The 24699-nt window shown below is 38.6% G+C and overlaps 1 protein-coding gene across 2 annotated transcripts in view; it reads right to left on the bottom strand.

Moving 5' to 3' along the window:
* The window catches only part of LOC126273842 (TRPL translocation defect protein 14), a 249328-nt gene that overhangs the window by 98068 nt on the left and 126561 nt on the right, over positions 1–24699 (bottom strand). For both annotated transcript variants that reach the window (XR_007549693.1, XM_049977064.1), the window contains 2 exons: positions 18884–19076; positions 3970–4177 (listed from right to left, as the gene is read on the bottom strand). Coding sequence is in view for 1 of the 2 variants with exons in the window: in XM_049977064.1 (XP_049833021.1) it covers positions 3970–4177; positions 18884–19076 (401 nt within the window). In the remaining variant the exon portion in view is untranslated. The remainder of the gene's footprint in view (positions 1–3969; positions 4178–18883; positions 19077–24699) is intronic.

Here is a 24699-nt window from a genome sequence, read left to right on the forward strand (position 1 = left end):
TCAAGATAATCACACCCACAAATTATTTCAGTTCAACAGCTGTGATATTCGAAAATTTGAGAGACTTGGGAGATTATTTATAACTGTTTTTGTTTTGTTTGTAATACAATTTTTTTTTGTGTCGACATCTGATGAGCAATTCATCACCTAGAAATTTTTTCACAGTGATTATAATGCAAATGATCTCAGTGTGAAGGGTTTTTACATCTGGAATGTCTCTAAAGGTTTCTAAAATAATGATCTTGTCCTTCTTTAGCCAGCTTTCATTGTCAGAAGCTTCATCATCCAAACAATTCGCAATTATCTCACTTTGGTTGATTATAGCCGTGTTTTTTTTCTTCTTCAAGTCCACTACATAAACATCATCTGAATCGCTTGGCACATCAGAACAATTGTCTGTAAACAGTTCAGCAAGAATCTAGCTTTCCATCAAATATTTTCATGCCATACTGCACAAAGCAATGACCAGAGTACTGACTATTTTGCCGTGCTGATTGTTGGCTGTAAACGAAAGATAAAATTAAGTTCATACTGTCTTTCACTGCACTTAACCCTCCATTTCAGATATAACCTTTGGTTAAATTGAAATAGATAGTGGCACGAGCAACAGGTCTCAGAAAATGTGTGCAGAATAAAAATTGTAAATTTACGTGACCTGTCCATGACAATCGCATTTGAAAAAACATGAATCTACATGAGCTGTATGCAATGTGTTAAACCCAATAATCCCTGTGATAATGAAGGATTTCTTGTAGACTGTCTTTTTACCTATTTGATCCTCTGCTGCTTTCACTATTTTATCTTTCAAATGTTACTCATTTATCATCTATTTTATTCCTTTCCCCTGTTTGAGTCAGTCATTGGCTATTGCTCCCTCTGAAACTCTCAACCTCTGTTTCCTTCAGCTTATCCATGTCCAATCTCTCTAATTTCCTACCTTTTAGCAATTTTTTTCAGTTTTAACCTACATTTCATAACCAACAAATTGTGTTCAGAGTCCACACCTGCCCCTGGAAATGTCATAGTTTGAAATCTGATTCCAAAATCTCTGCCTCACCATTACATAATCAGTACGAAATTGTTCTGTGTGTCCAGGTCTCTTTCTTGAGTACAGCCTTTTTCATTGTTCTTAAACCAAGTGTTCATTTAAATTATGATCTGTGCAAAGTTCTACCTACTGGCTTCCTCTTTCATTCATTTCCCCCAATCCATATCCTGTCACTATTTTCCTTCTCTTCCTCTTCCTGCTATCTAATTCCAGTCCTCCATCACAATTAAAATCTTTCTCCCTCAGTTATCTAAAGAACTCCTTATATATCATCATCATCATCATCATCATCATCATCATCATAATACATTGTTTCTATTTTTCATCACTTGTGGAGCTAATTGGCATTTAACTTTTACTACTGTGGGCATTAGCTTTGTTTGTATCCTGGCTATGATAATGTGTTCACTATGCTGTTCATAATAGCTTACCCACATTCTTGTTTTCTTTTTCATTATTAGATGTACTCATGCATTACCCCTATTTGAACTTTTATTTCTAACTTTGTATTCACCTGAACATAAGTCCTGTTCCTCCTGCCATTGAACTTCACTAAGTCCCACTACATCTAACTCCAACCTATCAATTACCTTTATATCTTTACCTACCTACCTGCCCGATTAAGGGACCTAAAATTCCACACTCCAATCTGCAGAATTCCAGCTTTGTTGTCCTGATAAAAACATTCTCCTGAGAAGTTCCTGTCTAGAGATCTAAATGGGGACTACTTTACCTCCGGAATATTTTACCCAGGAGGATGACATCATTTAATGATACACTAAAGCTGCATGCACTCGGAAATATCTGTTTTCAGCTGTCCACAGTACCAGCGTTAATACCTCACTGGTTGATGTTGCAAAGCCAAATCCCATACTATGCAAACAGTTGCCCCTGAATCTACTGCAGTGGCAACTGCCCCTCTTCAGGAACCAAATATTCGTCTGGCCTCTCCACAGACACCCCTCCATTGTGGTTCAACCTACGGTATGGCTATTGTAAAACTCCCATTTTATTCTCATGTGGTACAGACTTAAAAACATAAAATGGAGGAAAATGGAGAATCTAGGAAAATATTAAAACCAATATAGGCAGAAACATATGTAACTGACATATATGCTTAAAAATCATAATCCTCTCCAATATAGTGTATAAAATCTGTACAAGTGAAGGAAATTAAATGTATAATACAGAGTTTAACTGTAATTTGTGGCTATGAACATCAGTTTTAAAAAGGTCACAGTGGTGTAACAGGCAAGTAAAAACTGGTCAAAAAATTGAAATTGGTATCTGGGTACATGATAATTGAGCAATTTTCTGACATGCTATGACCACAAATTATATGTTTTTGAGAGATCTTCCTCTTGCACTTGGCCAGAAAACAGCAAAAATTGATTAAGGTGACAAAAAACTGAAGTATGGTGAAAGATATCGGAATCTTCTTAATGACAAATTTGTCACCATCGCACTGTTATGGTTTAACACTTTTCTTATGAGCCACACTTCATATGCTCACCGCACTTCATAACATCCATCCTGACAAAGTGTTATTTTAAACTCAGAAACAGAGATGTGAAAAAAATGAGTACTTCCATAGCTGACATTACAAGCTTATCAGAAGTCTGTTCAATGAATTTCTGTACACTGTGTAAAACGCAAATTTAAAAGAAAGCCCAGGCGCTACAGTTTCACTTGGTGCCTTCTGTCACTGCTACCAATCTTTACAATCTGCAGTGTGTGGTGCAAAGCATACATGTGAGTAGTATATGTAGTAGTTGCAATTGTATTGTTGACAATACAACTGTGCAATTGCAAAAATCTTGCTGTGATTCCATGTGACATCTCTGCCACAACACATCCGTACGAAAAGCATATTTTCAACACCCCACAAAATGCTTTCAGCACTTCTGCCACTGAAAAGCCACCCCCCCCCCCCCCCCCCTCTCCACACATCCAGCATCCGAGCTCATTTCACATTTGTTAGTGTGGTGCGGTGGCTGTGCTGGCTGTTGGGTAACAAACATCACCAGACAATAAGAGCTCACTAGCAGGAAATGGCCGACATTTCCTTGATTATGACTGAGCAAATTCTTCGAGACTCAGTGTTCGAATTTAAAAGGTTGACGACACACATTGTTGCTGAATACAGTACATCAAAAATGCATGCAAAAAGATGAGACTGAGTTATAAGTGTCATAAGAAACGCTGGTAGCTGGGCCCCTTTGTCATGTACTGGCTCAGTCCAGAACACCTGGTGTCAACTGTCTTGTTTTTTCCATTGCTGCTGCAACCTAGCAGTAGTTGTATTATAACTGCACAGTGAACCTAACATTATAAGTCGTGTTGATAATGCTGATCATACATTATGTCAGAATTTCCCCTGTCACATCTCCCCTCCCCGCAATGGCCTAAAATATTCCCTTATCTCTGCACTACCCAGGATGTGAACTGTCTGTCTTTTGTGCCACTTATAACCTGTTCCATCATATCAAATGTCAATAGGAAGAAAATGGGACAAAACCAAGCAAGACGTCAAGTAAGAACACAAACTTGAGGTAAATCTTACTGGTACAAAATGTAAAATTATGGAATTTTTAGCACTGAAATCAGAGAACGTAAAATCACCTTGGCAATGTCTGTGGTTCATGGGCCTTACTAAAAGTTTTAATTTATTAACCACAGTAACAAAAATCTTCAATAAAGTACAATTAAAGATAACAGTTTTTACAATGTTTCATTGTGTCTGCAGCAAACAAATCTATCCAATTGCACAGTATGTTACACGAAAACCAACAAGTGTGGCAACAGGCCAGCCAATATTTTTCTACACTGAAGTAAACTTAGGCAATTAATGTGAAAACAATTATTGGCAAGGAAATATTAAATTATTGGTAAATTAAATTGAAAATATGATATGTGCAAACCTTGGATGACATGGCTCTTTGTAAATATCTAGCTGGAAATATTGGTTATTAACAAGGAAACATCTCCTTTTCTTGAAAATTGTGAAATGTGAGTCATCTTTTTGGGCCAACATATTTATATAGTCTCTGTGAGTGAGCTGAGTTCTCACTTCCACAATCTGGTCACGAATCTTTGGCTTTCGGATTGTGTGTATGTAGCTCCAGTGACCTGTATCAACAAATGGAATACTTTATAAATTACCAGCTGCAGAGAGAAATATTTTTTGTAAACTGAAATTACTTCCACAAAAACTTTTTGTGTGTTTATTTGAACTACTACTGGAAATCTAGGCTATGTAATAATTTTGAAGTCCATGACTATCAATCATGTGCCAACCAAACAACAACTAGATCATCCAATATCACTACGTATCATCTGCCCACCCACTAACCCATTCATCCATCCACACACACAAACACACACACACACACACACACACACACACACACAGAGGCTACAGCCCTACATCCAGTTCAACTGGTCTCAGACCTGGTATGGTGCATTTCTAATTTCTCACATGTCTATAGGCTATTATTATGAGATGGTTGCCATTCCAAAAAGCATCCTTTTTTTTTTTTTTTACATCCATGAACACAATCTGTCTGCATCTAATGTAGATTTTGTTGTAAGATGTGACATCATTTTTCAGAGTGTGTGTGTATGATGCAACTGAGGCAGAACCTGAGAATCATACTATCGCCCAGTAGTTACCTAAGTGAGTATGGGAAACAACATAAAAACCACATCCACACTGATTGGACCGAGTTGCCAGAGATGTCAGTCATGTATGTGTGAGGTGTGCTTGCTTGAATGAATAAAAGAGTATTCATTTGTTTTTTTGAAGATGGCTTTGGCTCAAAGCTAATGTGTAACTGTCTTTAGTTGTGCCTGTCTGCAACTCAAAACATCATCTTTATCGTGAGTAGCAACCTACATTATTCATAATACAGTTGCTATCACACAAGTGGTAAAGTTTTAAGCGTAAGTCCTGAAAAACTAAGCACAGTATATGTTCTCATTCATAATTACATGTCTATTGCTTGTGTGATACATACGAAAATTAGATGTCCGTGTTGTTTGATGTGTGTAACTTATTTGTCCTCTTGTAAAATTAGTCAATAGTTGTTTAAATAAATACCAATATCCTGTCTCAACAGAAATAACGCTGACTTTGTGGAATCAAACCTGGAGAAATTAAGTATCATTTGATATCACTTACAAGGCAGAAGGGACATCATTAACAGAAGAGACATCAATCACTGTGAACTGGTGCCAAGAACAGGGTAAAGCACTCAATGTCTCATCACAGCACAGAAACTGTTCACTTGTATGTTTCAAAGAACACAAATAATATTGTCTTAGATTCCTATTTAAAATCATTAGTCACCTTTAAATTTAGTCTGACCAAATGTTTCTCCATTCTACCTTGTGATACTATGAAGAATTAAAATATGTATCTCAAAAGTTAAGGTTACATACTGCCTGGGAAAGAAACTGTTAAATTCGGTATGATACATATTTACAAGTTGCAACATGGTACGATACAAACTGCACAATGTATGAAACATTTTCTAAACAACAGATCTTCAAAATTTCATGATGTCATGTGTATAAATGATACTGCTATCAAGCTGCTACTATACACAATGAAGTGCTGAATTTTAATTACAATGACTTTGTAAACACAATACATTACAATTAGTCACAAGTACCTGATGTTTGGGGTGCCCAGCAGGTGCATTATTAGTTGCTAAAATCATTGTTTGTGGAAGATTGAGTTTAAAAAGTTCTAAAACCTTCCTTATCCATTCATTAGAACATTAAGCTTAAGATAAAAGTATTTGCAATAGCAGATCCAATAGTTGTGGCTGGTGGACTACAAATAAGAAATGGGAAGAGCAGGCTACTCTGATGATAGATTTTTTTAAACTATGACATAATAATTTAGGGAATAATCCTGTTCCTTCACAAAATTTTAAAATCTCTGCTACACTTGTCCAGTCATTACACAAAACTGTAAATCTCAGCTTGCACAGAATAAGATTCACTGTAATCTTACTCACTAGTTTGGGTGACAACTTCCAAGCAAGCTTCATTGAGTGCTAGCCTGCTTCCCTCTACGAAGTTTCTGACATTTTCCACGATAGCCGTGGTGCTATTTCCTTTGTAAGCTTCGCTGAAACCTACCTGTGGACTGGCCAATCAGGAACCCTCTTGGCATCTGATGTCATCGCCCAAAAGCCAGGATCTCTTAGAGAATGCTGCTTAAAATGTCAGACAAAATAGAATTTCACGAACTGCCACTTACTCTTCAATCTTTCTCAAATGATTTCAACAAATTGTTTAGTAAAAGCATTTGATTTTCTCACATCTGATAGCCCCATTTGTCAGTCTCATGAAGAACTGCTTATTTTTTACTGGTCATAGTTACTTTGAGATTTTCAAATTAAGTAACCTACTGCATTAAATTCCAATAGTTTGCAATGAAAAATAAAGGTCACTGCGAGTTTGGTGCCTGTTGGGTCATTCACATCTATGTATGAAATGTATCTAATGCACTGAAGTTTTCTATAAACTTGTGAGGACATGTATATCTATCTCCAATCTCAAGTAAATGGATAGTATATAGGACACTCACTTCTGTTCATGAGCATAAGTAATACACCCAGAATGAAATATTTGTAATGTCCCCCCTTTTGTCAGTAACAGTTTGAGACATCTAAATGAGATTTTTGGTAAATTGTAGCACATAAAGAGAGTATTTTTCCTTACTATTAATATGTGAAACTTTCTCCTCTACCATGGTACGCAAGTAACTACAAGTTTTTTTCCCCCTTCCCTCAATTGAGCATTATACTTCTTTGAAGACCATCAGTAGTGGTGAAATTATAATTGCTGTGGGTTTTTCAACAAGATAACTGAATAAGCTAAATGTTTATTTTATACTGAGGATGAGCTTTTTCACAAACTACTGAGCTGTGTTGCCCTAAGGCGCTAGTTTAATCAGTTCGTATGATTTTGTCACAATATAAAGTCCAGTTAATCCTTTTAAAATCTGCAATGTTTCATGAAAAGAAGCAGATCTAAATGGCAACAAGAGAAGGTGTTCTCAACTTGTCACTAAAGATACTTTTCTGAAAGGGGAGGGAGGAGAGGTAGTTAAGAAGTCTGGAGAAAACACATACTTTAGGAGATATACTTAAGGAGCTTAGTGTGTTCAAACAAACAGGCACAACAGTTTTACAGTTTTATTATTGGTATAGACTTTAGCAACTGAATTTTTGAATGTATGTAAGAACTCCCTCAAGATCATGACGACCATGCTGCTGCTGCTTGGTCCCTCATGAGAAGTGAGATATAAAATTCAAATCACAATTCCTCTTGAAAAGTATGTCTTGTTTTAAAAAATATTTAAACACACTATTTTGCCTTAACTGAATCAGTAAAGTAGATGATATTTCATTACTCAATACCTTGTGCTATTTTATGTGATGATTCATCTTCACTGTGTTGTTTTCCCTTTTCTGTTTGCGATATTCTGGAGCTATAGTGCAAATATTGTAACAAATAGTCTTCAGCCTCAATTAAAAATTGTCAAAGTAACAGCTCTCGTTTTAGTGTGCTGATGGTGTTATTAGAGTTACTCAATTTAAGTAGCATCACAATACTTTATTTACGCCAACTGATGGTAAAGTTTGGATGGAGGTAAGAAGTCATTTTGTCATACATACAAGAAAAAGCTTGCAGGCATAAAATTTTGTGTCTAAAGGGGACACAATGTAGCAGAAAAAGTTAAGTCAGTCAACAACAGCCAATCATAAAGCTCCTATAGCTAAATCAGCATAGTGACATATTCATATTCAGTGAATGTGATGTCAACAAATAATTGCAGCGGTGTGATTCCGTATGTTGCTCATGAGCTACACTAAGAATGTAACACGAGAATTGCTTGGTGGTCAAGCTGCTGCCTCATCTTTCCATCCCTGATCCTGTGTAGAAACCTTTTAGGAAATTTTAAAATAAGAATTCCAAGACATATAGATAGGAAAGGAGTGAAAAACTGAAAATGATCACATAATTCCATGTGCACTCTATCCAACAAACTACAAAGTATTACAAGAATATTTTTTACAAAAGGATGTTTCTACTACTGTTGTTTGTGGCTCAGCATCAGTAGTCATGTACCAACATGATAAAGTAATCATGGTGACAAGAAGATTGTGAAATGATTACACAGGGTTATTTTTTTCCATCATGCACAAATTCTAGAGACTGATAAATGATATTCCATGGAACAAAAAAATTCTCATGAACTTATGACCGGAAATGCAAGGTTTCCATGCCTGAGACCATTTATTCAATCGTACACTGTTTCAGAGACTGTGGTCTAATGTGTACTGTACCATGCAACCACATTACAGTACGAGTTGAAAATGGTTTCCATGTACTTCAGCACATGCACAAACGTGCCATAGCATGTTCTGTCTCACGTGTTCACATCCGCCATGCTCCATCCGAACTTTGTCAAATGCAACATGAATATGCTGCCCCACTGTCTCTACATCTGGAATGGGCTCTGCATACTTGATACTTTTGAGATGGCCCCAAAACCAGAAATCACATGGGTTGAAATCTGGTGAATGAACAGGCCATGCAACTGGATCCCCTTAACTGATCTGTCCACCAGAGAAGACATGATTAAGATGCATCCGGATGTTAATGGCAAAGTGGGCTGGAGCACCACCATATAGCAGCCACACAACCCTTCGAATCATGAATGGCAGTTCTTCCGGCAAGGGAGGCAAAGTCACCCACAAGAAATGCCAATAGTTCTGGCCTATTAGGTGACATGGAAGGAAGAATGGCCCAAAAATACGGTCACCAATTATCACGGCCCATACATTCTGGCTGCACCGATACTGATGATTCACTGTCACCAAATAACGGGGGTTCTGCATACTATCCCACAGATGGATTATGAAAGTTGAACATACCACTCTGTGTAAAGGTGGCTTTATCTGTGAACAGGATACATGACAAATCCCACAATCGTGGTTGCCTGGTGAAAAAACCAGTGACAAAACTGCTCCCGATAGGGAAAGTCGGCCACTAATAATGATCCCTGCACATGCTGTAAGTGATAAGTGTAGTAAAAACTGTCACGGAAAATGTTCCACATGGTTGACTGGCTTGCCCCATACTGGTGGGGCAACTGCCTGGAACAGACACGGCAGTCACCTTCCACAGTGTTAATCACATTTTCCACAAAGTCTGGTGTCCAAATGTTATGGGTATATTCCTCATGATTTCCTGAAACCACCCAGTCTCAGACAAGTGACAAAACACTGTTGTGCGCAGTGTGCGTGTGCGTGTGTTACAACCTTTGACCTTTACTGCCCACTGTCCATTACCATTTGCCTTTCCATAAATAAACGCCATGTTGGCAGTCTCTTAATTCGAATGTGGAACCATTGTGTACAACGCTTTATCACATCCACTACAAGTTGAGTCAGTAAGAAAAGTGTATCAGACTTAACATTACCAATGACTATGGCAGGAGAGGGCACTAGGGCATGACGTATGAGGAACAGTACCATCCTCTAGAAGGAAACTATAATATTGTGACTGGCTGCATGGCACAGCACAGCAGTCTCTGTAAGAAAGTATGACTGAATAAATGGTCTCTACTATGGAAACCATTCGTTTCTGGACATATATTCATTTGACCTTCTTTGTTCTGTATCCTCTTATCAATCATGGTGGAAAAAATCACCCTGTATGTTCTATGAGTGTGAAGTGTTTAACTCTCTTCCAATGTGTGTTTTCATGGGTAATATTATAATAACTGTAGATGTCATAAGATATGTAATGTTAGTACAGTATATTACCAAATATATCCAACTATATCATTTTGTACCAAATCTGTTATTTGAAAACTACAGCGTCCTCATATTCACAGATTAAACTATTACTTCTGACAAAATTTTTACATTATTTAGTGAAGGATATAGGGGTCGTCTTACATTTCGAGATGAAGCTTTGCCTATTGAAGTCATGTGCAGAGTTATTCAGTAACTGCCATCTGCGTCACGTCTGCTGTGCAGCGAGCTACGTTAATTTAAGTACTAACTGTATATTTCTTACTTGTCACTTCTTCTTCCGTGTGTTTTTGCTTTTAGGATGCTTTAATTGTCGAGTGCTAGTAATAGTGTTCCATAGATTTCGTGTTTGTTTTGAATACAGTCAGAGAGAGTCCCTTTAGTCAGCCACAGTGCCAATAGTGCTAGTGTTTGTTTTGAATACAGTCCAGAGACAGGTAGTGCTATTTTCATTGATTTCTACAAGAAGTGTCTAGTAACCACAGTTTAGTCAACTATCAGCTGCCTTTAGTGAATTAGCAGTCTAGTTAAAAGTTGATTAACTCTCTACAGTAAATTTATCTCTTAGGATGGACAGGATGTGTGACTGCTGTGTACAGATGCAGGAGGAGCTGGCAACTGTTCGTGAACAGCTGAACATGTTGGTAGCCGTCTTCAGGCTGCTGCCTCTGAGTGTAGCGGCAGTGTGGAGTCCGGTGCGTCGCATGGTACATCCCAGGTGTTACATGATTTACCCACTGACCCTACTGTCTAGACATCTTCGCGGGTACCAGGCGCGATTAGACCACCCTCTCCCCAAGGGGAGTGGTGGGTTCAGCGGCGTTCACGGCGCAAGCGGCCGAGGGTCAATGTGGAGGCTGGCTGTGTGGCATCACCCACTCTCCCTGTGAGTGGACATGTGGCTGCTCCTTCAGCAAGGTCTGAGCAGGCACATGGTGGGAGGGGTATACTACTGATTGGGAGCTCCAACATTAGGCGGGTGATGGGGCCCCTTAGAGAAATAGCGGAAAGGTCGGGGAAGAAGGCCAGTGTTCACTCTGTCTGCTTGCCGGGGGGTCTCATCCGAGATGTGGAGGAGGCTCTGCCAGCGGCGATAGAGAGCACTGGGTGCACCCGACTGCAAATTGTTGCTCATGTCGGCACCAATGACTCCTGCCGTCTGGGTTCAGAGGTCATCCTCAGTTCGTACAGGCAGCTGGCGGAGTTGGTGAAGGTGGAAAGACTCGCTCGCGGGGTGGAATCTGAGCTAACTATTTGTAGTATCATTCCCAGGACCGATCGCGGTCCTCTGGTTTGGAGCCGAGTAGAAGGCTTAAACCAGAGGCTCAGATGATTCTGCAGAGATCTGGGGTGCAAATTTCTCGACCTCTGCTATCGGGTGGAGAAATGTAGGGTCCCTCTGAATAGGTCAGGCGTGCACTACACGCCGGAAGCGGCTACAAGGGTAGTGCAGTACGTGTTAAGTGCACATGTGGGTATTTTAGGTTAGAGAATTAGCTTCCTAGGCTCGACAAGACACCGCCTGAGATGCGGCAAGGTAGAAGTAGGCAAAATGCAACAGGAAATAGCAAATTAATGTGCTAATAGTAAACTGCAGCAGCGTCTGTAGAAAGGTCCCAGAACTGCTCTCATTATAAAACGGTCACAATGCCCACATAGTACTAGGGACAGAAAGATGGCTGAAACCAGATGTAAACAGTTATGAAAATCTAAACTCAGATTGGAATGTATATCGCAGAGAGAAGCTGGACAGTGAAAGGGGCGGCATGTGTATAGCGATAAGAAGTGCAATAGTATTGAAGGAAATTGACGGAGATCCGAAATATGAAATAATTAGGGTAAAGATCACAGTTAAAGCAAGCTCAGACATGGTAATTGGATGTCGCTATAGGCCCCCTGGCTCCGCAGCTGTTGTGGCTGAGCACCTGAAGCATAATTTGGAAAATATTTCGAATAGATTTCCCCACCATATTATAGTTCTGGGTAAAGATTTTAATTTGCCGGATATAGACTGGGAGACTCAAACGTTCATAACGGGCGGCAGGGAAAAAGAATCCAGTGAAATTTTTTTAAGTGCTTTATCTGAAAACTACCTTGAGCAGTTAAACAGAGAACCGACTCGTGGCGATAACATATTAGACCTTCTGGTGACAAACACACCCGAACTATTTGAAACAGTTAACGCAGAACAGGGAATCAGTGATCATAAAGTGGTTACTGCATTGATGATTTCAGCCGTAAATAGAAATATTGAAAAAGGTAGGAAGATTTTTCTGTTTAACAAAAGCGTCAAAAAGCAGATTTCACAGTACCTGACAGCTCAACACAAAAGTTTTGTCTCAAGTACAGATAGCATTGAGGATCAGTGGACAAAGTTCAAAACCATCGTACAATATGTGTCAGATGAGTATGTGCCAAGCAAGATCGTAAGAGATGGAAAAGAGCCACCATGGTACAATAACCGAGTTAGAAAACTGCTGCGGAAGCAAAGGGAACTTCACAGCAAACATAAACATAGCCAAAGAATTGCAGAGAAACAAAAATTACGCGAAGCGAAATGTAGTGTGAGGAGGGCTATGCGAGAGGCGTTCAATGAATTCGAAAGTAAAGTTCTATGTACTGACTTTGCAGAAAATCCTAAGAAATTTTGGTCTTAGTCAAAGCGGTAGGTGGATCAAAACAAAATGTCCAGACACTCTGTGACCAAAATGGTACTGAAACAGAGGATGACAGACTAAAGGCCGAAATACTAAATGTCTTTTTCCAAAGCTGTTTCACAGAGGAAGACTGCACTGTGCTTCCTTCTCTAGATTGTCACACAGATGCTAAAATGGTAGATATCGAAATAGATGACAGAGGGATAGAGAACCAATTAAAGTCGCTCAAAAGAGGAAAGGCCGCTGGACCTGATGGGATACCAGTTCCATTTTACACAGAGTACGCGAAGGAACTTGCCCCCCTTCTTGCAGTGGTGTACCGTAGGTCTCTAGAAGAGCATAGCGTTCCAAAGGATTGGAAAAGGGCACAGGTCATTCATCTTTTCAAGAAGGGACGTCGAACAGATGTGCAGAACTATAGACCTATATCTCTAACGTCGGTCAGTTGTAGAATTTTGGAACACTTATTATGTTCGAGTATAATGACTTTTCTGGAGACTAGAAATCTACTCTGTAGGAATCAGCACGGGTTTCGAGAAAGACAGTTGTGTGAAACCCAGCTCGCACTATTCGACCACGAGACTCAGAGGGCCATAGATACGGGTTCACAGGTAGATGCCGTGTTTCTCGACTTCCGCAAGGCGTTTGATACAGTTCCCCAAAGTCGTTTAATGAACAAAGTAAGAGCATATGGACTATCAGACCAATTGTGTGATTGGATTGAGGAGTTCCTAGATAACAGAACGCAGCATGTCATTCTCAATGGAGAGAAGTCTTCCGAAGTAAGAGTGATTTCAGGTGTGCCGCAGGGGAGTGTCACAGGACCATTGCTATTCACAATATACATAAATGACCTTGTGGATGACATCGGAAGTTCACTGAGGCTTTTTGCAGATGATGCCGTGGTGTATTGAGAGGTTGTCACAATGGAAAATTGTACTGAAATGCAGGAGGATCTGCAGTGAATTGACGCATGGTGCAGGGAATGGCAATTGAATCTCAATGTAGACAAGTGTAATGTGCTGCAAATACACAGAAAGAAAGATCCCTTATCGTTTAGCTACAATATAGCAGGTCAGCAACTGGAAGTAGCTAATTCCATAAATTATCTGGGACTACGCATTAGGAGTGATTTAAAATGGAATCATCACATAAAGCTGATCGTCGGTAAAGCAGATGCAAGACTGAGATTCATTGGAAGAAGCCTAATGAAATGCATTCCGAAAACAAAGGGAGTAGGTTACAGTACACTTGTTCGCTCACTGCTTGAATATTGCTCAGCAGTGTGGGATCCGTACCAGATAGGGTTGATAGATGAGATAGACATGATCCAACGGAGAGCAGCACGCTTCGTTACAGGATCATTTAGTAATCGCGAAAGTGGTACGGAGATGATAGATAAACTGCAGTGGAAGACTCTGCACGAGAGACGCTCAGTAGCTCGGTACGGGCTTTTGTTGAAGTTTTGAGAACATACCTTCACATAGGAGTCAAGCAGTGTATTGCTCCCTCCTACGTATATCTCGCGAAGAGACCATGAGGATAAAATCAGAGAGATTAGAGCCCACACAGAGGCATACCGACAATCATTCTTTCCACGAATAATACGAGACTGGAATAGAAGGTATAACCGAAAGAGGTACTCAGGGTGCCTTCCGCCACACACCGTCAGATGGCTTGCGGAGACTGGAATAGAAGGGAGAATTGATAGAGGTACTTAAGGTACCCTCCGCCACACACCGTTGCAGAGTATGGATGTAGATGTAGGTTCTGAAAAACTCTGAAGGGCAGGGCTCTGCAAATGATACTCCCCATTCAGACAGGCTCAAGATTTCCCAATATCTCGAAACATCTGATACAATATGCACATTGCTCTCACAATCACATGACACTGACCTGTGCTGTGCTAGTGCAAGAGATATGCAAGAAACTATGAACTAGCCACTGCAAAGGTCTATTGCACTGATTAAAATCTGAAATTTTTGTGACACAAAGGACGAAAAAGCATTAAATTCTATCATCTTACAAATTTTCATTGTATTCAAACAGGTTTGCAGTAAATCTTCTCATCATACATGTATGAACACTGTACACAAACAGTATTTTTACATAAAGTTAACATTAAAAAATGGAGAGACCGATGACCTCAGCAATTTGGTCCCATAAGACCTCACCACAAAATTTCCAATTTTTGTGTTCAAAAATGTAAACAAAGACTTTAAAAAAAATAATATTTGATTCAAAACCCAGACCAATATTTTATTTTTTTCTGAGTGAATAACGATTATTGATTTACGAAGTGGACTGCAAATGTGAAATTCAGTCACTCTTCATGTATAACAGTAGTGGGTAAAAACATGACCAGCTTTAGAATATGATTGTGACATCCAGTTGAAATGAAAAGAAAAATTAATCCAGAATGAGATGTCTAACAAAGCAAGTAAATCATATTAGATTGCGTGTAATTGTTATCACAAGAATAAATTACAGTAGCAACACCTGTCATGGAGACAGTACCAATGAGCAAAAGTTCAAGAATAGGACCGAGTTGTAATTGTGACCTTTAATTTATGAATTAACTGGTATTGTTACAGATGAGCTGCACACTAGAAAATGTGACAAACAGTTTTTCATAGTTGCTCAAGGTCAGTACTTCGGAAGGGTTGGTAGAGGAACAGCTTGAAGATTGCCAACGGGGAAAGGGGGGGGGGGGGGGGGGGGGGGGGGGGGGGGGGGAAGAAGTGAGTGAGCAGCAAATTTTGTCATGTGGCCAGTCATGGGAATGTATAGCACATACTTCGGCTTTTTAATAACAGCTACCATATTTAAACCTCAGTTTCCCTGAATCCATTTGTAGTCGGAATCGAACTGAATTTAAAATTGGAAAAATACACAAGTGGTGGTGGTGGTGATTAGTGTTTAACGTCTCGTTGACAACGAGGTCATTAGAGACGGAGCGCAAGCTCGGGGTAGAGAAGGAAATCAGCCGTGCCCTTTCAAAGGAACCATCCCGGCATTTGCCTGAAACGATTTAGGGAAATCACGGGAAACCTAAATCAGGATGGCTGGAGATGGGCTTGAACCGTCGTCCTCCCGAATGCGAGTCCAGTGTGCTAACCACTGCACCACCTCGCTCGGTAAAATACACAAGAATAGTATTCATTTCTGCAGGAGACAGTAAAAGTCTACGTAGGGGCCGGTGATGTCGTCATGTGTTTCAGGCTGCAAAGTGGTCGATACTCACTGTCATGCATGATGGGAATGAAAGGAGGTGTGCCAACTGGTTCTACACAGCCAATGACAAAGCGGTGGGCAGGGTTTGTGTTTGCAAGCATTACACATTGCAGCATTTTCATGTCCGCATAGAAGTAAAATCTGATATGTATAAAAAACCAGCTGCGATCTCATTTCCCTCCGTAACTACCATCTCAAAAATAGCAACATATTCATAAGAAGCAACCAAACATTTGTGACAATGAAGACACACAGAAGAGCCAACGAAATCTGGTGCACCTGCCTAATATTGTGTATGGCCTCCATGAGCAAGCAGAAGTGTCGCAACATGACATAGCATGGCATCGACTCTACTAATGTCAGAAGTAGTACTGGAGGGCATTGACACTACAAATCCTGAGAGCTGTCCATAAATCCATAAGAGTGCGAGGGAGTGGACAGCTCTTCTGAACAGCATGCTGCAAGGCATCCCACATATGCTCAATAATATTCATGTCTGGAGAGTTTGGTGGCCAGAGGAAGTGTTTAAACTCATGAGTGTGTTCATAGAGCCACTCTTCAGAAAGCCTGGACGTCTGGGGTGTTGCATTGTCCTGATGGGATTGCTGAAGTCCGTCTGAATGCACAATGGACATGAATGGATGCAGGTGATCAGACAGGATGCTTACGTATGCGTCACTTAGACCTGGTGTCCCATATCACTCCAATTGCACACACCCCACAACACTACAGAGCCTCCACCAGCTTAAACAATCCCCTGCTGACAAGCAGGGACCATGAACTCATGAGGTTGTCCCCATACCCATACATGTCCATCGGCTCAATATAATTTGTAACAAGACTCATCTGACCAGGCAACATGTTTCCAGTCATCACCAGTCCAATGTCAGGGCTGACAGGCCCACGCGAGGTGTAAAGCTTTGTGTCATGCAGTCATTAAAGGTACATGAGTGGGCCTTCAGCTCCAAAAGCCCATGTCGATGTTTCATTGCATGGTTTGCACGCTGACACACTTTGATGGCCCAGCATTTAAATCTGCAGCACAATCTGTGGAAGGGTTGCACTTCTTTCGCATTGAACAATTCTCTTCAGACGTTCGTCATTGGTCCTGTTCTTGCAGGATCTTTTTCCAGCTGCAGTGATGTTGGAGATTTATCATATTCCTGATATTTACGGTACACTTGTGAAATGGTCATACAGGAAAATCCCCACCTCATTGCTATGTTTTAGATGCTGTGCCCCATCACTCATGCGCCGACTACAACACAATGTTCAAACTCACTCAAATCTTGAACTGCCATTGTAGTAGCAGTGACCCATCTAACAACTTGTAATGGATCTGGGAGGTGTGTTATTTTCTACTGGATTTGTCGATACCAAATCTAATGAGGGAAGTTGTAAATGTTTTCTTATATTTTTGTCAATTTTTTTTTAAATTGTAATTTGCCTTATTTTATGCTAATTTACTTATATTTTTGAGAGTGACAGCATATTGATTACTATTAGTAGATGTGACAAAGAATATCAAAGAGACTGATTACAAGTGGAACCTTGTGTGTTGTGTAAAATGTCTTTGACGTTGGAGTCGTCTTTGACTGTAGTCAGTCGGCAGTGAACTCCTGGTGTGTGTTGACGGTTGAACAATGTGCAGGTCGCCGTTATAAATATTTGCTAGTGAACAGGAAAAAATGAATTATGTTACTAGTTTTTTATATAAACTTCAAGAAGAAACCACATTCGAAGAAATGGTATTTGAAACACCAAAAATGAGGCAAACACATTGCATCAGGCCATTTCTGCAGCCGATGAAACTGCATTGTGGAATCATACTTCCACTAGACGACTGAAGCCAAGACAAATATCGTCTTGTAAACATTTCACGGAAAAGGTACTGTCACGAAATATGCTAAGTACTGTATATAAAAATAGTGAGCATATTTCACACTATGCCAGACAATAGTGTCTTATAAATATGTCGCTGACGACAGTGCTGTATCCTGCCTGTTTTCACATCTCTGTACTTGAATACATATGCCTACATCAGTTTCTCTGGCACTTCAGTGTAAATTTCATAGCTATGCTATTTGGATGATGATTAAAAATAGTGATATAACAGACTACAGGGTCAGTAAGCATAAAAGGTAGAAAATACAGTGGTTTGAAAATTAATGTGAATCATTTCGTTTTGTTCCTAATATTATCAAAATCTGTACACAATAAAAGGCATATGTTTATAAAAGGTAAAATTTAACTTTTTGGTATATATGTCAATAAAACAATTTGTAATTTTGATTAATCAGAACACGTAGAACAGAAGTTTTTCTCAAGGAGCCTCTTTTTCTTTTTCTTTTTTTTTTTTTTTTAAAAAAAAAAGGGGGGGGGGATCATCTTATATTCAGTATCGTCTTACACTCAGGAAAATACAGTACTTATAAATACTCTAGGAATAATGGAGACGACTCATTAATTGGTAGAAGCACTGAATCATTGATAGGCACACAAAAAAGAATGAAAACCTGCTAGGTTTGGATGAATTCTTATTTCTAAAGTATTTGCATTTTGCCAGAAGTTTCCTTACAATGTTTATGTTAATCATAGTATACATATTGTTTTTGAATGCAAACTTTATGTACTATATATTGGCTTAAATCCTGCTTTAGAACTAGAGGTATCTCATGCCGCCAGGGTGCATAACTCTTAAAGAACATTTCAACTGAATAATAAAACAATGGAAAATCCAGGATAGAATTATAACAATATTATAAAAATGATAGTTGCTATACACCTTATAGCAGAGACACTGAGTCACAATAGGTCAATGTGCATGTGAGTTGCATTCGTGTGTGTGTGTGTGTGTGTGTGTGTGTGTGTGTGTGTGTGTGTGTGTGTGTGAGTGTGTGTGGGTTGTTGCCCAATTCTGATAAAGGCCTGTTTGTCTGAAAGCCTTGTTTGACAGGCTTCTTGTTGTGCGTCTTACTCAGCATCTCCACTATATGGTGAGTAGCAACTACCCTTTCCATAAAATTTTCAACTGAATAATAATCATTAACAATGAGATTGTTGATATGTTGTATTAAATTACAGTTATAAAATGAACAGCATACCATTTTGGCCTCTTTTCCTTAGACGAGCTTGCATACTGGGTGTGTTTGTCTGTAAATAATTGTGCACAACATCAAAATCTTGAAAAGGTGGAAAAAGTGAATCAGGCGGCAAGCTCCCAACCAAAAATTTAAGCTTTCTTGAATTTGTTCGAAGACGATCACCAGTATCAATACCCAGTTTTTGGCACACACTCTGAAATAATTGAAAACCAATTTAAACACAGGTGCCTGCAGGCTAAGAATTAAAATGGGCAGAAGTTCAGAAGAAATTTTTATTTTCTTGGAAGATATATTACAAACTGTATTACCATACCATAACATACAAAACATTATAATTTTTGGGATGATAAGCTCGTAAAATTTCAAGTGACATGCAAATCAGTAGCACAATACTGGAAAGATCTGAGTAAACCACACATAATGGAAGGAAGAAAGGTAACCACTCATTGTATATTTGAGGCATTAAGTGGTCAAAAGACACCAACATGTCAACTTTTTGCTATACTTTCTGACTTTTTTTTTTCCTAACAAACTTACAGGTATGAAACAGGATAACTGGCTATGACAATATAGTCATGCTAGTGAGTGTGTGCCTGTTTTTTACTTAGCTCTGTAACATTAAAAAGATTATACACGATTAAATGTGAGGTGTCACTGGAGTGAGATGATGTCTGACAGTCTCAGTAATGCACTTGTACTCTCCACTTTTTCGATATATTTATATTATTGCTTGATCGTATTTCAAACACATTTAGGCTCTGCTTCTGAATCACCTGAGATAATGTTGGAATCAGGGGCAAGTTTGGCAATTTGCAAACCAGGCAGTTTTAAGACCCATAAATGCCAACTCTACAAGAAACCAACAACTATATACACCTCTTGTAAGTAAAGCAGTCCACAGATTCTGAAAAAAGGTTTTGATTCAACCTATGTTAGTCAACTAAGGAATTTTTACATAAATGCTGCAGCCTTCATTATAGTAGTTCTAGTGGGAAATTCTAAGATGACAGTGGAGTGAGGCGAGGGATTTTTATACTATCACAACTATTCTGTGGCCTTATATGAACTTTTCAGATCCCTAAACTGGAAAAAATGGAGAAAAGCATTTTGCTGAACCATCAGAAACATCCTGGTCTTGCTGATGCTATTGCACAGTTTGCCTCTGGTATACATAAACTTCAACAACAAATGGAGGAACTTATAGCACAAGTTTGAAAGAAGCAACAAAAAACCATTATAACAGGATTAGCACATTAAAAAAGATACTAGAAATTAACAAACAACATATTAAACCAACTAATGAGTTTACATGGTGCTAATGGCAGCATAAGACAGAGAAAGGATGGACAGGAAAATATATAAGCAGAACAGTAAAAATGGTAGTCACTGCTCTGAAAACGCTATTTAAGTCACCAAATTCAAAGCTTCTAGTATATCTAAAAAGAAAAGCTTACTATCAGTAAGCAGTGAATACAATGAAGACATTTATACAATGAATTACTACAAAAGATGGAGAAACAGACAAATGCACCAGAGAGCAGAACAATGGTAAAAATGTAATTATGACTGTAATGAAAGCATTATGGTAGTGGGTAGGACATGTAGCTGGATTGTATGGTAGGTAGACAACAGAAGTAGTTTTCTGAATTTTGAGGTATATGAGAAAACTGAGATTATGTACTAGTGGAAGGGTTAATGACATTAAAAAAACATTCAGGAGCAACATGGATAAGCCTGGAAGATGAATTAATCAGGAATCAAATGCAATATGAGGTTAGTGCTGACTATGATAATACATACCCTGGAAGAATTAAAAGATTAGCTAACAACTTACATACTGACCATCTCAGATACCAATCTGAGATGAAAGATTTAGGTATGGTGGGTTTATAGTTAAATACCATTAATATCTCCAGTTTAACATATCCAAATTAAACATGACCTATTCACACATACTTGATCCTTAAACAATTGTGAGGGAATTGTGGCAAATGCTCCAGGAAATGCTTCCTAGTGTGATTTCTCAGTCAACTAAAGACATTTGCTAATAACATGATACAGTATAATAATTATCCAGCTGTGAACAACTTCATCATAATGTGCTCAAAGGTGTGCACATTTTTCAATGTTTAGGGAAGGCTGCCTTTCACTTTTGCTACTGGAACAATAAAATCTCTTGTGTTCTTATAAGTAACCTTAATCTTCCAATTACAGAAGACATTAAATACATCTACAATAGTGAACAGTGCATAGTGCGAAGTTCAAAGAGCATGCACACAAATTTTAAGCACTAAAAACACACCAAAAGTGTCTTGAATGATTAATGTTTTGAATAACTTGCAGTTCATATCAACAGCTAAACTGTTTCAGATGTAATTGTTACACAAGTGCCTTGCAGAGAAAATGAAATCAAGGCAGTGTATGATGATACATTCCATATGATTTCCATCAATTGGGGCTTTAATTTGTTGACATTAAATACCTTATAACGGCTCCTGTAGCACAGTTCTTATGATAATTTTTGAACAATATATGTTTTAATAACAATGAAACAGTCACTTGTTTATTCCCGGCAGTCATCACAAAAGTGGGAAGTGCCTATTGGTTGGATGACAAAAACCAATATTTTGGTTACAGTAGGCACATCTGAGCAAAGAAAAATTAATGAATTCACGCACTTCACAGTAAATACTAGTTTTATTTAGATCTACATCTACATGACTACTCTGCAATTCACATTTAAGTGCATGGCAGAGGGTTCATCGAACCACAATCATACTATCTCACTACTATTCCACTCCCGAACAGCGAGCGGGAAAAACGAACACCTAAACCTTTCTGTTCGAGCTCTGATTTCTCTTATTTTATTTTGATGATCATTCCTACCTATGTAGGTTGGGCTCAACAAAATATTTTCGCATTCGGAAAAGAAAGTTGGTGACTGAAATTTCGTAAAAAGGTCTCGCCGCGACGAAAAACGTCTATGCTGTAATGACTTCCATCCCAACTCGTGTATCATATCTGCCACACTCTCTCCCCTATAACGTGATAATACAAAATGAGCTGCCCTTTTTTGCACCCTTTTGATGTCCTCCGTCAATCCCACCTGGTAAGGATCCCACACCGCACAGCAATATTCTAACAGAGGACGAACGAGTGTAGTGTAAGCTGTCTCTTTAGTGGACTTGTTGCATCTAGATAGAACTAGGATAGAGTAAGAAATGGTCATGGCTTTATTCTGTGCATTTGCTGCAGGACAGACATTCTGTATCAGATTTGTAAACTGCAGTGATGCAAACTAACAATGAACAAGTATGTCACATTTAACAATACTGTTCCACTTATTGAAAAGTCTTTCAACAGTCAAAATTTTTTTTGTCAGAAAGCTGAATCACACTATTATTTCCAAGTGGAATCCAGATTATATTAACAATCTTTTCATCATCATCATCCTAAAGCCTGAGACGCCATTTTGTTGAGGCCAAGAGTTTTTATTATTATTATTATTATTATTATTATTATTATTATTATTATTATTATTATTATTATTTTTCCCCCAACAGCTAAGAAGACATTTCAGATGTAATACTGAAAATTGTTCTCTCCTATTTTTCCAGATTTTAGTGCATCAGTTACAAGATTTTTGCCACTAACAGGCCTGTGCTAGAGGTATCAGCGGATTGCAGCTTTCACAGCTTTTATCTCTCTTCAGGAACCTTAAGGCAAATTAGGACCAAAAATTAAAAAAAAAGGACTGTCAGTGGCAAAAATCTTTTAACTCACATGGTAAAATCTAGAAAAATGGAAGAATGTGTCGCAGCATTCATTGACTGCACAAGCAACTCCGACTTTTTTCATTAAAAAATAAAGTGTGGCTTGCTTGCCATTCTTGCGCGAAATCTGACTGCTTGGCTTTATACACAGCAAGAAGTTTCAACTTCACACCAACTACAAGCTACAGTATTACCTACTAATGATATTTGCTCTATGTGTTTACTAGAACTAAAATCTGTAATTCTGCGACTTTCTTTTCTTTTCAATTTTCTGAGCTATTGACTCCGGAACAAAAGGGTATGCAAATGGAGACAAGCCGTGAGGCACTGTGTCTCTTTGCTGATGGACAGGTACATTTCTAAAATCTATTATCACTGGTGGTGCACATGGCTGCATCATTATGGATCCTGAAGGAAAATGTCCCAGCACAGTTCGAAAATCAACAAACACTGAAAAAGGCAAAAGTTGTTCCATCTGCTGGGAGAGTGACAGTGATCACATTTTTTAACTGTGATGGAATGAATTACAGGATGCAGTCCCTGCCCTTCCTCACACTACCATTACAGCAGCACACTGCATGTCAGTATTGGCTAAACTGAAGCAGCACACTGAAATATCCAGGCCTTTCTCCAACAGTATGGCAACTCATTATGCTAATGTGCAGTCTTACACCAGAGATCAAGTCAAGCAGTTTCTGGCTCAGTTCAACATTACCATCTGCTTCATAGCCCCCACTCTTCGGTGATGGTAATGTACCATGGTAATATACAGTCATTACTGATGTACCGCAATGATTTTTGGGGCAATTCCACAGTTAAATACGTAAAATACAGAAAATAACCATCAGGGTGATAAAGAGAGCTAAATTCAGTGATTCCTGCAGATTAATTTTTAAATGTGTGAAAATCCTTCCCCTGCGTTATTCATATATGTTTGAAATACTAATTTTTATGAAAGGGATCATCTATGAGAAAGAAAACATCTTCAAACATAACTATGATTTACACAAATATGAAAATAAATGGAAGCTTAACTACATGTGAACACAGTAAGCACAAATTTATGCAAAAGAGGAGTATACCACACTGAAGTTATGTTATACAACCATCTTCCTTCTTACTAAAATGGATATTGACATTAAATATATTTAAGGTAAAGTTGAAAGGCTTCTTGCTTGACCAGTCTCAGAACCTTTGGAACATAATAAGAAGTAAACCTCCTTTATCAAATCTTGTTAATTATCTAATTTACTTTGATTATGTTTATCACATAGTCTCACTAACAACTGCATCATGTGTACAAGCAATAGCTACATCAGTTTATATTATTATGAACTTTGTGTTGACCATGTAGTCACAATGACTACTGTAATCATAAATTAATTGTGTCGACCCCTTGTCCCATGTCACATGTACAACCAATGTGTCCTCCTTGCAGTTAACATTACAAAGATAGAAGGGCCACTATGGCCAGGATTATGTGGAACAACTACATTTTTTATGAAAAAAGAAAAAAAAAGTCCTTCAACTTTTAGTTAACATTGCATGAACATTGTATTATCTACCAGGAACTCCTAACTTCTGAAGCTGTATTGCAAGGCAAGATAGTAGATAACAGAAATTAAACACTTGCATAATCCACAATCCACCCATGTTCTGAACTTTAAGACCATGAGAAACACAGTGTACATAACAAAACATGGACTCCACTTCTCTCCTCAATACGGAAAGGGCATTAATCCATTCATTTGTAATTAATAGTGATTGTTTTTGCAGCCTTAGCCTTCTTACTTTTACACACAAAATATGTAAAATTATGTTCCATACATCAGATTGTTAATTTCAGAGCCCACTGAAATTTCTGAATATTTAAAACTAAGGAACTTTCAGATTCAGTAGGCATCCCACTAAGTGGTTCATTTATCTGATGAAAACACAGTAGCAAGTAAAGACGTAAGTAAATAATACAAACACGACAGTTATGCAAGGATAATTTTAAGCTTCCAGAAATGAGTGAGCAGATGAAAAGCTAAATTAGTAAGT

The sequence above is a fragment of the Schistocerca gregaria genome, chromosome 1 (genome assembly GCF_023897955.1).
Source record: "Schistocerca gregaria isolate iqSchGreg1 chromosome 1, iqSchGreg1.2, whole genome shotgun sequence".
Classification (NCBI taxonomy): domain Eukaryota; kingdom Metazoa; phylum Arthropoda; class Insecta; order Orthoptera; family Acrididae; genus Schistocerca; species Schistocerca gregaria.